The sequence below is a fragment of the Lygodium microphyllum genome, chromosome 5 (assembly GCF_053477565.2).
Source record: "Lygodium microphyllum isolate KBCC chromosome 5, Lygodium_microphyllum_v1.1.10, whole genome shotgun sequence".
Classification (NCBI taxonomy): Eukaryota; Viridiplantae; Streptophyta; class Polypodiopsida; order Schizaeales; family Lygodiaceae; genus Lygodium; species Lygodium microphyllum.
Window position 1 is genome coordinate 105,550,107 of NC_141139.1, and position 13,849 is coordinate 105,563,955.

General features: G+C 43.1%; 1 protein-coding gene across 1 annotated transcript; it reads right to left on the minus strand.

Annotated features, from left to right (window-relative positions):
• Positions 1 to 321: 321 nt before the first annotated feature.
• Positions 322 to 3,481, minus strand: LOC148036244 (uncharacterized). The gene is made up of 4 exons (XM_087678260.1): positions 1,794 to 3,481; positions 1,077 to 1,350; positions 800 to 934; positions 322 to 697 (listed from the first exon to the last, which is right to left on the minus strand). The coding sequence occupies exons 1-4, from the start codon at positions 2,852 to 2,854 to the stop codon at positions 458 to 460; spliced, it is 1,710 nt and encodes a 569-aa protein (XP_087534386.1). The 5' UTR covers positions 2,855 to 3,481; the 3' UTR covers positions 322 to 457.
• Positions 3,482 to 13,849: the final 10,368 nt, after the last annotated feature.

The window sequence follows — 13,849 nt, forward strand, 5'->3', positions numbered from 1 at the left end:
CACATGCACTTGGTACATATGTACCATTCACATACAGAAGGAACCAGACTCTACCTGACACTTGAATGCCATCCTAAATTCATTGCAGACAAAGACTAGGGTGCAAGATCATCGTTATAAAACATTAAAGCAGCAGGATATAGAAATGTTTGGTACTTTGAGCCTAAATGAACAATAGTTAGCTCCCAACCAGGAAAAGAATCTATTATCTCGTGATGCTTCTTCATCCAACCTGATACCTGTTTCCTGACTTAGCTTATTTAAACATTTACAAATCATACCACAATCACATGCATGAGACGAAATGCTTGCAGAAGAATGGAGTGTAAGGCTATCAGCACCATTCCATTATATTGACAAGATACAAAATCAAAAAATTTCTAGATGTTGCAGGTACAGGGAGTTTCAACAAGGAACCAAGGTCTTGGAATGATTAGAATACATAATAAACTGGCATTCAGTTTTCTGTAGCACCAGCTTCTGAGTTTGTAGACCGTAAATATTTATGAGTCCTAATAAAGTTGTTGTTTACCAACTCTTCCAATTGATCTACCTGACACTTGAGCCTTGCGTTCCCTGATTGAACCTGTTCACAATTGCTCATCACTACCTCAATCAAAGCATAAAGATTGGCAGCTTCTTGCTGTATCTCATTTTGACATGTGGTCTGTAGCTGCTCAAATTCTTGCTTGACTCTCTGCATCCACAAAACAAAAGGAGCTTCACATTGAGTTGCATCTGGAATGGAAAAAAGAACGTGCAATATGTTTATAGTCCCTAATTTAAGGACTCGGTGTACCTCAAGCCTTTCTGCAGATTCAGATTCAATAACTCTGAGTTTCTCCTCTTCCTCCTCTGTTTGTGTTCGGATCTCACTCTCAGCAGATTTACTTACCTCCAATTTTAATTGCCCCTTCTTGTATGTAGCTTCAAGCTGTTCGTTCAAATGGAATTAATATGTACTTAGAGGAAACAAACATCAAATTCAGTGAAGGTAAAACTTCACCAATTAAGCAGAAAACAATCAACGTCAAAAATTTTATGAGACCATGACTGCCGAGGGAAGAAAAGCCAACCTTCTTTAGCTTTGCTTCCAACTGAACATTGGCAGCTTTCTTTTCTTGTAATGCATCTTCTTTTGCATGAATCTCTTTCAAAAGATCAGTTGATTCTTTCCATTTGTCCCGTGCACCCTTCTCACACTCTTCCAACAGTACAGCTAAATGTGGCCTTATAGCATGCTTGATATCCACTCCTATTAGATCCTTTGCAGCTTCCCCTCCAGGATTCAGAACAATCTCAAAAGAATTGCCAGCAGTTGAGCTTGCTTCTGGATTTGAAACCTTCAATCTGAAAAACCAAGCTTTAAGGCATAAGTGACATGAAGGCTTTCACTTAACTGGCACATCGCACTAAACCTGAACCTTTATAATTTACTGCTAGGGTAAAACCCCACACCCACCAAGGCAATCCATACTTCAAACAAGCAACAAAAGAAGAACAAATCGTAGAGCTATGATTTCTCATTTCTTTAAAACATGCATCTCTTCTCCTGATCAGTGATATACGAAACATTTCTTCCCTCGCGAAATAATTATCCTGAGATCAGTGGCATGCGAAACAAAGCAATGAAACAATGTCAAATCCACTTAAAAACAACAGATATCCGAACTATGTTGGTGATTGTCTTTCTCATCCAGATGAAAAGCATCATAACAGCATGAATACCCTATGTCTTTGTGTGAGCCTCTGTGTTAATATACATGCAAAGGAAACTGCAAGAGAAGGCTCACCTGCTCATGACATCATTACACTCAACTGCAATTTCCTTAAGCTTCTTCAGATTTTTCGATATGAGAACCTCCAAATCCCATGCTTCCTTTTCTTTCTCCTTTCTTGAGCCTGACACCGACTGCAACTCTTCCTCTGTCCTCTGCATCTCTCTCAACATTTTCTCAAAATCCTCCACATTCACTGTTTGAGATGATATGCGCTCCATCAAAGCCCGGTTTTCTGTTGCCAACTGTGCAACTTCAGCCTTCTTTGACTCTACTTGCTGTTTGCGCTGCTCCAGTCTTTTTTCCAAGCTTGCTTTGTGAGAACTTAAGTTCTGAATCAGAACATTGAATTTTCCAACATCAGAAACAAGCATAGATTTCTTGGTTTCAAGGGCCAGGATGGGGCTTGGCTCTGACTTGAAGGACTGAAGCTGTGCTGCAAGTTCTGTGACTTGTTTAGCGATTTCCTCTGCTTGGGCACGAGCCTCGTCAGTTTGCACATCAGCGAGCTGTTGGTAGTGCTCATCCAGGTCACTACAAGCTGCATCATCACCTTGCATGAAGAACTGATAGCCCTGTGAAACAAAAGTCTCATATTCATTGTCGCTTTCACCTTTATATTGCGTCTCCATCTCGTCACAATTGAGCAGCTCAACAAGCCATGTGAGGGCAGCGAGGAGGTTTGGCCATGAATGGGGGGAGCCTGCAGCATAGAGCGCACTCTTGCTGATCTGGCAAGGATAGCCAATCATCCTGAAGAATGCAGGGACATCATCCTCCAGTTTCAGCAGCCTGTAGTGCGGGTCAAACTGCTGGAAGAGGAATTCGATCATGTGGTGTATGTCCTTGCCTGATGGGAGCAATTTGGGCGAGATAGGGTAACTGTACCCATGAGTGGTAAGGTACTCGACAATACGCCGCATGGAGGCAGTCTGGAAGGGCTTGTCATTGACAGGGCGTGGGTCTGTACGGGGCTGGGAGCTTTTGCCATATGCAGCCGATGAGCGGCGGGAGAGGCTGGGGCGGCCGAGGGACATGCGGGGCGGCAGGTTGCTGCGAGACAACCTGCCGGCCATGGCAGCAAAGCACGGATCCTGCAAGGTTTACAAAAACAGACTGGAATCGTCCAGATGCAGGCACCTGTTCTCCACCTATCCAAGATGCCAAGGATCTATACCCCTAGTGCTGCCATCAGGAGCATCGAGATATAACACAGGTGTCCAGAAACAGGCACCGGTGTTGCCCTATCCAAGATGCCAATGATCTATATCCCTTATTCTGCCATCAGGAGTATCAAAATATGACGCAGGTGTCCAGATGCAGGCACCTGTCTTCCCCTATCCAAGCTGCCACCGATCTAAATCACTAATTCTACTAACAGGAGCATCGAGACAGGTACCTGTATGAATTGAAGTCATATTACTTGACCCGGAACGCAGCTGACTTCAGAGACATAGGGACCTCTGCGAGGGGATGTAGGTTATGGCATGGCCGTATACTTCTCTTGTTTCTTCCTCTTCGACATTCTCTTTCCATTAGACAGGCCTCTGGCAACAATGGCGATGAGAGAGAGAGAGAGAGAGAGAGAGAGAGAGGGGCTGAAACCGGGGTGCGGGACCCTGCCAAAGCATCGAAGTCCTGACTCGTGAATTCTTTGAGCTTTACGAGAAAGCACAGTTCGAATGGGGGACTCGGGAGAGAGAGACCACACACAGAGCACGCGCGGCAAAATGTGAGTTCGAATAAGACTAATATATTATTATCTTTTGTCATATTTTCTTAAGGCGAATAATTGATGATATTTCTATCAACAAATTAATGAAAACTCCCATTGAGAAAACGGAACACCCTCGAGAGCTATTCACGCGTGGTTTTCCAATAGAAAACAATTTCCTAGAGAGTTTTCCATTTTCAAAAGCATTTTCAAAAGTAAATTGAGGACATATAGGAGGTTTTTAAAAACCCCCACTCTAAAAATAAAATAAAATATATCACTTTTTCTCGAATTTGGGATGGTGGAGGTGGGCCTTGAAACCTTCTCCTAAAAATGGGAAAGAGTTTCCTTTGGAGAAACCCTTTTTTTTTTGGGGGAAGGGGGGGGGGGGGGGGGATCGATAAGCCTGCACTCGTTACACACTCAACACAACACAAAAAGGTAACACGATATATGAGCTCAAGGTATACTCTTGTATTATTCAATCCAAAAAGCGGGACAACATAGACACATCCCAGGACTACACCCTCGTGACGTCGCACATAAGAGGGTTCACCACTGGGTATAGGGAATCACATGTAGAGTGGAAACAAAGCAGGGCTTTGAGTCACTACTACTCCCTATATAGGTGCATTCGGTAACAACGGCATGGTATAGCTACAAAGCCCTTACACTCACCCCCGCTTACCGGATTGCTATCCTCAGCAATCTAAGGGTAGCATTTGTTATTTGACTCATCCGGGGTCTTAACACAACTTTTCCTAGCAAGCTGGTTAGTGTCTGCCGGTCTAAGGGGACTGCGGGGTCTTAACACAGTCTATACTATCAAATTGGCCAGTGTTTGCCGCCCTAGGACTGGGGGGTCTTAACACAGTCTTTTCTAGCAAGCTGGTCAGTGTCTACCCATCTAGACTGGAAGATTGGGGCTTTGTTGTTTTTTGGAGTTATTTGATGATTGTTACCATGCAGGTCCACCCTCAACTCGATTACATTTGAGGAGTGGAGGCACGTTGGGGTCTATGATTGAGAACCGCATTATTTGTTGGTTTTCTGGAGAGGCTCAAGGGTCGTTGGAAGGGGTAGGGGGATTCTCCTCGAGCCAAAGGGCGAAGGCATCCTTTCCGCGTTCGCGGGCCTCCGCTTCTGAGATCCAAGTGGCCTCCTTGAGTAGATGCCCGCGCCACTTGTGAGGTATTCGGGGAAGCCTCTTTGTTCCCGGCGTCGGAGGAATGCTTCTACTTCGAAGGGACCGTTGGAATGGAGCATTGGTACACGCCGTCCCCATTGGTTGTCGGGATAGAACCTGTGTAGAAGACGAGCATGAAACGCATTATGAACCCAAACACTGTCTGGCAGGTCCAGTTTGTAGGTGACTTCGTTCAACACTTGAGTGATTCGGTAGGGTCCATAGTAGCGGTGATTGAACTTGGGGGTCATGTTTTTGGGAAGTGACATATTCTTAGAGCTAACTAGGACCATGTCTGCTTTGGCGAATAGTACAGCCTTTCTCTTCTTGTTTGCTTGCTCGGTCATGGTGATCTTGCTCTGCTCGAGGCTTTACTTGCTGCTGCATTTCGATCTCTCCATTTCTTCAAGAATTCTTCTGCATCTTGATCTTCCGCTTTGGCCGCTCCGGATGCTAAGGCCAGTGGGGTAATGACTTCTTTTCCTGTGGCTAACTCAAAGGGGGTGTACCCCGTTTTGCCAAGTGGATGGAGCTATTATAGTGGAATTCCAAAACATCAAGGTACAAGGCCCAATCTTTCTGGTCCACTCGGGCATAGCTTCGGAGATAATCTTCGATGCCTTGGTTGACTCGTTCTGTCTGTCCATCTGTCTCCGGGTGGAAGGATGATGAGAATCTCAATTGTGTTTCCAGGGTCTTGAAAAGTTCCTTCCACATGTCGCTCGTGAATCTTCCATCTCTATCTAATACAACGGCCAGTGGTAAGCCATGAAGTTTGAATACATGTGTGAAGAAGAGGCATGCTACCTCCTTGGCATTCAGTGGTGGTTTGGCCGGGATGAAGTGGGCCTGTTTGGAAAAATAGTCCACCACTACAAAGATGATTGTGTACCCATGGGACTCGGGTAGTTCCACAATGAAGTCCATGATGATGACGTCCCATGGGCAGTTGGATACCGGTAATGGTTGTAGTAGTCCTATTGGTCTTGATCGTGGTGCTTTGACCAGTTGGCAAGTGGGGCAAGTTTTGATGTAGTCTATTACTTCTTCCTTCATATTCGGCCAAAAGAACTGCTTCCTAAGGGCCTCCAAGGTTTTGCTTTGCCCTTTGTGGCCTCCAATTTTGCCATCATGTATCTCATGTAGGATGATTTTCTTCAACTCCAAATTGTTGGGGATATACAATCTCTCACCTAAAAATAGAATACCCTCCTCTAAGGTATACATTCCATGTGGGGTCTTCTCTGCTTCCACATCTCTGATTATCTTGTGCATTTCTTGGTCTTGCTCTAGGGCCTCTTTGACTAGTTCTATGAAGTTGCTGTTGACCACACTGACAGTTTTCAGGTCAGCTTTCCGGCTCAAGGCATCTGCTATCTTGTTAGTGGAGCCAGGCTTGTTCTTAATCTCCATGTCGAATTTGGCTAGGAAGTCTAGCCAGCGGGCTTGCTTTGCCGATAACTTGGGTTGAAATTGGAAGTATTTGAGGGAGATATTGTCGATGAAGACTATTGTATGCTTGTCTTGAACATAGTGCTTCCATTTTCTAAGGCAGTGGATGACTGCCAACATTTCCTTCTCATGTGTGCTCCATCTTGTTTCAGCATCGGTAAATTTCTTTGACTCATAAGCAATGGGATGACCTTCCTGTACCAGTACACCTCCTATGCCGTAGTCGGATGCATCTGTAGAGATTTCAAAGGGTTTGGTGAAGTTCGGCACCCTTAGGATGGGAGTTTGGCTCATGCACTTCTTCATCTGCTCAAAGGCTTCATGTTGCACGTTTCCCCATGTAAAATACTGATCTTCTTTGGTGAGGTGGGAGAGGGGGGCAGTGATGAGGCTGTAATCTTTGATGAATATCCTCTTGGGCCACTCTCCATTCTTGCCCTCTACTCTTCTTCCTCTCCTCCATTGTTGGGAGGGTGACGTTCTCCCTTTCATCCTCCATGTGGTTAGTGGTGGTATCGACGCGGGGAAGCCGCGTTTCGCCTGTGGTGGTGTGGGTCATGTCGCGGGGAAGCCACGTCACATCTTCAGACAGTGGGGTGTCGAGGTTGGGGCGTCACTCCAGGGCCGACGCATCGGGGGGCGTCGCGATATGGGGCATCGCGCTGTGGGTCATTACAACTTCAATCTCTTCGAGGCACTGGATCTTTGCTCCTGCTTCCGTGAGCACTCATTCACTCCGAGCAAGAGTCGCTCTGATACCAAGTGTGATAAACCAGCACTCGTTACGCACTCAACACGGCACAGAAAGGTAACACGATATATGAGCTCAAGGTATACTCTTGTATTATTCAATCCAAAAAGCGGAATAACATAGACACATCCTAGGACTACACCCTCGTGACGCCGCATATAAGAGGGTTCACCACTAGGTATAGGGAATTGCACGTAGAGTGGAAACAAGGCAGGGCTTTGAGTCACTACTACTCCCTATATAGGTGCATCCGGTAGCAACGGCATGGTATAGCTACAAAGCCCTTACAGAGGGGTTTCTCGAAACTAGAAACCCCATACGACATTGGGGGGTTTCTAGTTTTTTGAAAAAACCTTTTGAAAACCCCCCCAAAAAACCCTCATGAGAACAACTCCTCGAGCTCTCCTCCTCCTACAAATGCAACGGAGTAAAAAAGGGCCTCCTACTGTATGGAATGTTCCTAGAAAAGAAACTTGGCCCCAACAAAACCATCATCCAAGAAACTTAGGCCATGTGGCTCGGATGGATGCCATTTCCAACACAGGAGCCCTTGACGTGGCCTCACAAAGCGCGCTTCTTCCTCTCTTACCCTGCAAAAATCTCAAAGCACCTTTCCCTTGCATGTCAATGAGAATGGACCTTCTAGTGCATTGAAGTTTGGGGCCATTCATGCCCTTCTCAACATAAACATGGAGTTCTCCCAAGAGAATACACTTTGTGTTCCTTCTACTCTCCCATCCTCATGAATCCTGCCCTCCAACATCTGCTACCAGAGCATCTTTAGGGCAATATCAATGGCAGAGCCAACATGGAGGGATAACCCACACTTCCTGCAAGAGACTACAACATCATGCATCTCAACCTGGAGGGATAACCCACGCTTCCTGCAGAACTAACAACATTATGCATCTCAACCTGGCTTCAAAACTCTCTAAACACCTACTCTCAAGAGGAGACTTTTAGGACATTGCCTTCATGGATTATTACAGAACTCGCTTTGGCAATGGTGAAGAAGCTTCTGATATAAAGGCTCCAAAATGGCAAAGCAAAGGAACTCCAACTCCCTCAAATGGAATGTATCCTCAAGCTCCTATAGGTAGCACAAGCACAAGCAAACCCACACTGAAAACAATACAAAAGCGAAAGGCAACCCCTTTGTTGCTCTTCCTCATAATGGTATGTGTCATTGGAAAGATCTATTTGTTTGTTGGCCTTTGTCATGGTCCTCACCCCCTTTTGAAATCTAAAATCCTAGACTCATTATAACTAAAAAGTCATGGGGAGGAAGGTCATTGCTGCTCAATATATTGCAAATAACAACTTCAATTTCTATTTTATTCAAAGGCCTTATGGCAATGAAAGTCTTCGGTCATGGGCAATGGATAGTAACAAATTATCCCTTGTCCCTTTATCTTGTTGGTCAACTAAGTCTAGCCCTAATAGCCCCAAATCCACTAAAACCCTGATCTAGGTCAAGTTTCCCTTGGGTCGAATATTAGTCGACCCCCTTGGGTCGAATATATTTCAACAAGCACCTATGGGTGCCATTGAGGGTTGAAGACATTGGTAGGATGTTGACTAATCCTTGGGTTGAATATTAGTCAGCATCCTACCAATGTCTTCAACCCTCAATGGCACCCATAGGTGCTTGTTGAAATATATTTAGTAGAAGACCTACCTGACACCCTTGAGAATATAGATGAGTATGGAATACACATCCTAAAATAGCACGTAGTATACAAAAATCCCCCACACTCATGTTTCAAATGCCATAAACATGGTCACTACATCAAGGACTACCCACAACATAAACCTACGTATTTCTGACCTATAAGATCTTTGCAAAGGCCTTAGCACATTGAATTTCACGACACCTAAACCTTTGGATTCATAAAGAGCAAAAGGGTTTCATTGAGGGGAGATTCACACTACTAAATGCTATTATCTCTCTTTAGGAAGGAATGGATATTTCCCAGGAATCCAAATAGGACTTTATACTCTTTAAGATTGACTTCAACAAAGCCTATGACCACTTAAAGTGGGACTTCATATTTCAATCACTTAATGACATGGTTTTTGGTTTTTTGTTTAACCTTAAATACATCATGATCCTCTTTGGGAATGCCTCTTCTCATGTCTCAATGAATGGGCAACTTGCTTTGCGCCCCCCCCCCCCCCCCCCCTGTATTACAAAAGTCCATTAGACAAGGATGCCCCTTGGCCCCCCCTATTTGTTATATCAATGTATGCCTTAGGATGGCTAGTGCAAGAAGAAGTTGATGCCAATCATCTACAAGGTATCAAACTCCCCAACTATGACTGTCTAATTGTCCTTAACTAGTTTGCAGATGACACCAATGGCACATAAAGAATGAAGAGTCATCACTTAGAGCTTTCTAGAAGTGTATTTAGGAGTTTTGTCTAACCTTTGGCTTAGTCATTTAAAAAAAAAAGGTATTAAGAGCTCAATTTCTCCTTCCCTAGATTGGCTAATTCTTGAAACAAGATGTGAAATAATCCCAAAGGGAAAGATCATCTAGCTATTGGGAATTTCCATGAAGTTCATGATATCCCAAAAACAATGGTGGCAATGGGTAATAAACAAGTTCAGGAAGAAACTAGAATCATGGAAGGGCTTCCAAAGTAATTTAGCATGTTAGCCTATGGTTTTAAAACACATATTAATGGCCACTACCATCTACTTTTAGACTTGTGGCATCCCCCTCAGTCAGCCCTCAAGGAACTAGAATCCCAATGCAAGTCCTTTCTTTGGGATAGCAATAGAGCAAATAGTATCCCCAAGGTGGCATGGAGCACATGCATCCTCCCTAAACACCAAGGAAATTTGGGTCTTCTTGACTTATACAAACTAGCATGCAAAATGGTAGTTAAGTGGATTACACAAAGCATAACTCACCCTAATGAGGACTACACAGTTTACTACATATACATGTTGATCACTTCTCAATTAAAAGCTTCCCCAAATAGAACACCTCTCAATCCTAGTAGTCACCTTTTCTCAAGGGGATGTTTGTTTTGGGAAAGAGTCACCCTTGGGTAAGAAGCTATGGTTGTCATGGCTCAAATACAAGGACAATCTCAAACTAAATGACAAAACAAGTATTAAACTTATGCATATAGCCTTTGATTATGTTTGGTTGAGTATCCACTATGGTCCCACCCCTCCTCACCTCTTGAAAGATGGTTGGAAACTCTTACAAGAAGGGTCTCCAATTTTGGGAGGATTTATGGGACATCCCTAATCATTCCTAGCTCACCCCTAAACAAATCCGGCATAAGTTTAACCTCAAGAGATCATATCTCCACCTTATATTGGACAATATTAATATTTGGAACCCCAACATCACTAAAACTATCCAACTTAAACTTCCTTTTAACCACCAATCTTGCAATGGGACAATGGATTGCCTATCCTTCCCCTCTTGAACCTCCCATCACCTTCACACAAACTCGTTAACAAATTGAACAAAAAATGGCATTTTAACTGGGATTGTCTTCAATGGGAATACATATTTTACAACATATGGTTCAAACACATCTCGACTAAGTAATTGACCCTACTATGGCTCATCCTTCATTAATGAATTTGGACAAGAGAAAGAGCTTTAAATTTTGGAAAATTCAATAGTACATTTCCTAGATGTAAATGTGAATTGGAATCTATAACTCATCTATTTCTATTATATGTGTACAGTAGAGAAGCCCTCTCCTTTCTGCAAGGAATTATTATGCAATTCCACCCCCAATTGATTTTCTAAAAAGAATTCATGTTAGGGGAACCCACTGGACTCCCCACTAATATTTGGAACTTTATTAGAGCTCACTTTCTCTAGTTCATATCGTGTTAGTGGAATGACACTATGTTTAAAGGGTCCTTTTGCCCTAATATTCATTGCCTAAAATTGGATTTGATTTTCTATTGCAAGTTAGAGTGAGAATCATCATGGGCTCATCATCTAATCAAAATAGCAAATTAAGTGTTGTGCAAAGCAATAGGAGAACTTGCAGGCCTCCAAGAAAGCCAAGTTTGATGCCCTCAATGATGAACAAGAGCCTAATACCAATTTGGACATTATTCAAGATACAGCTAGACACTATTAGAACATGGAATGGGTGACCCCCCCCAACCCATTCTCCTTTGCCTACCACATATCCAGTCTTGTATGGTCATTTTGTGGGGCTCAGTGTTGGGGGTAAAGGCACCTCTAGCTAGCCACCCATGTATTACTACACTGATAGTACCCGCACCTGCACATTGCGGGCAGTGAGCGCCCATCACTTTCACTTCATTTCATTGTTTATTCTTTCAATGACATTTGAATAAAGGGAAGGCCGGTCACACATTGTGACTGTTGGAGTTCCCACATTGTGTGTGTGTCTCTCTCTCTTGCTCTTGCTCCTTCCACCATAGCTCATGCTTCTGCTCGTGCTTCCACTTCGGGGGTCACCTCCCTTCAACTGGTATCATAGCCTTCTTCTTTGTGAGTTCAAGCTTGGCCAACTTCCATTTGAGTACCTACAGCAGTTATCTCTTTGTTGGAAACCATAGCCACTTGGTTTGAGCTCCCTATCGGTTGCATTCTTCTTGGGCACTCTTTGAGCCTTCTCAAGTAAGTTGGAGCAATCCCCATAGCCCTCACCTTGTTTATGCAACATCACATTGTGTGGAACAAACCCTTTTTTTAAGCAACAACTCATGTTTTTCATCTCCTATAGCATATCTTCTTCATTGGGCAGCTATACAAGCACTTATACACTTGGTTTTGATTCTTGGCATTGATCCTTCCAATCTTGGCATTCCTTTGAGTGCTAAGCTTTAGTTTTGGATTGTTATAACAGTCCACATACTATCATAAAATAGGGCAACACTTATCTTTGATGTCTACACTCATTGTCATTGGTTGGATGTGGTTGGATGATGCCCGTTTGATGCTTATATATTCAGGGATGCTATGTCATTGCTTGAAGTTGATTTTGGACTAATTTAACCACTTCATTTACTCTATTTTGGCTGAAGTTTGTTGGTTGGAAATATAGGGCAGCACTCTATTTGATGCTTCTATGGTCAGCTTTTTTGGTCTTATGATGCTTAATTATGCTTGGTTTGACAATGTATTCGCTGCTATATACAGCATGTCTGAACCTCTTTTAACATGGATTTTATGTGCCTATTGCTTTTGGCTATGATCCGGGTGTTCTATATGCACTCCTGATGTGTACCATTGATGTTAGTACATTGGTATATCATGTGCCCATGATTTGAGGTGGCTTTGAGCTTCATCTGAGGACCGATTTACTCAGTTTTGACAGTGAATTTATTGCTATAATGACCAAGGCTGAAGCCCATTTGGTCAGTGTATGCTCTACCTATTGGTCATGGGTGCTTTTGGGGTGACTCATATGACTGCACGAATGTATATGGAGGTTGGCACATGCCTTGTATTGCTCTGGGATGCCTTTTGAGCTTCAATCAAGCTCCGTCTTGGTTGGGATTTGATTGACATTGGTCCATAGTGACATGCTTTGTGGGTGACAATCATTATGCCTATGGTCTATGCTTGACCCTTCGGTACATGCTTTGATTCATATGTCAAAAATGCATGCTCCCTATGGTCTATGCTTGACCCTTCGGTACATGCTTTGATGCATATGTCAAAAATGCATGCTCCTTACATTGTTTGTGTTTGATTGCCACTTGGAGCTTCAATTAGGTGCTCATTTGCATACTTTGAAGCCCTTGGATTCTTATTTGGGGTTGTCAGATATTTGACATTGACTGTTACATGATGTACTTGATGTTATAGGTGAGGCTTGACCACAATCCCTCGCTTTGGATGCTCTGTTGATATATGGTATAGGCTCCATGATGCATTATGCATTCACATGCTATCTTTGAGCTTGGTTGCTCAATTGACATCAATATTTCTGCGAATGGGAGCTTCATGCTATCTCTGGATATTGCAGAGCTTGTGGTTTATGTAGTTGAGCTTCTTGAGTAGATGAGACTAGGATCTCTTACATATCTATGTTCTTGATAGATATTTGTCTACAATGGATGCTTTTGGGCTAATTTGATATTTCTTCTCTTTGAGCATACATCGACCTTTGTTAGCTATTTGGGTGTTTGGCTCATGGTTCTTGGCTGCTACATTGTTTGTTACATGCTTGCTTCATGTAGGATCTGACCAGGCAGTCATAACTTTGGATTTTACCAAATTGGATGGCACCAACTATGGCTATTTGAAGTCTCAAATATGGCATGTTTTGGTGCAGAAATTGTAGATTAAGCCACTAAGAAACAAGTGTATTAAACCCAAGAATATGGATGCTGATGATTGGGTTGATTTAGATGCACTCAAGTCGACTATCATTTTATCACTCTCTAAAGAGGTCCATAATAATGTTTTTGAAGATGAAGATCAGAGTGCATGGAATTTATGGGAAAATATTTAGGAACTTTATGCAAAGCAGAGCCTTGCTTCACAGATGTATTGGCTTAAGCAATTGATGGATCTCTGCATGAAGGAGGGGACCCCATTGTCTACTCAAATAGCCAATTTCATTCTATCATGAAGAAATTGCTTCAATAGGGTATTGAGTTTCGGGATAATCTGCATCCTTTGTTTCTGCTTGGTACTTTACCTAAGTCTTGGGATGTATTTCACACTAAAATCTGTACCAACAAACTTGATGGGCTAAAATTGAAAGATGTAGAGAGTGCTCTTTTGACTAAAGAAATTAATGGGAAAAACAATGATGCTTCCCGCAGTTCACATGCTTTATCCATTAGAGGTCGCAAGCAAGATAATGATCGTCACAGGAAGGACTCTCAGAAGTCCCAGTCTAAGTCAGTGGATACAGCAAGTCTCGTGGACGTAAGTCTAATCTTACATGCCATTATTGTGGGAAAGCAAGACACTTACAACCGCAGTGCCATAAGATGGGCG

What these genes read in the sequence shown, in the direction of transcription:
- LOC148036244 (XM_087678260.1), bottom strand. Translation starts at nt 2,854, where the DNA reads ATGGCCGGCAGGTTGTCTCGCAGCAACCTGCCGCCCCGCATGTCCCTC. An exon ending in TGTAATGATGTCATGAGCAG is followed by an intron (nt 1,351 to 1,793) that starts GTGAGCCTTCTC and finishes TTGGTTTTTCAG; the next exon opens with ATTGAAGGTTTCAAATCCAG. An exon ending in AATCTGCAGAAAGGCTTGAG is followed by an intron (nt 698 to 799) that starts GTACACCGAGTC and finishes TTGTGGATGCAG; the next exon opens with AGAGTCAAGCAAGAATTTGA.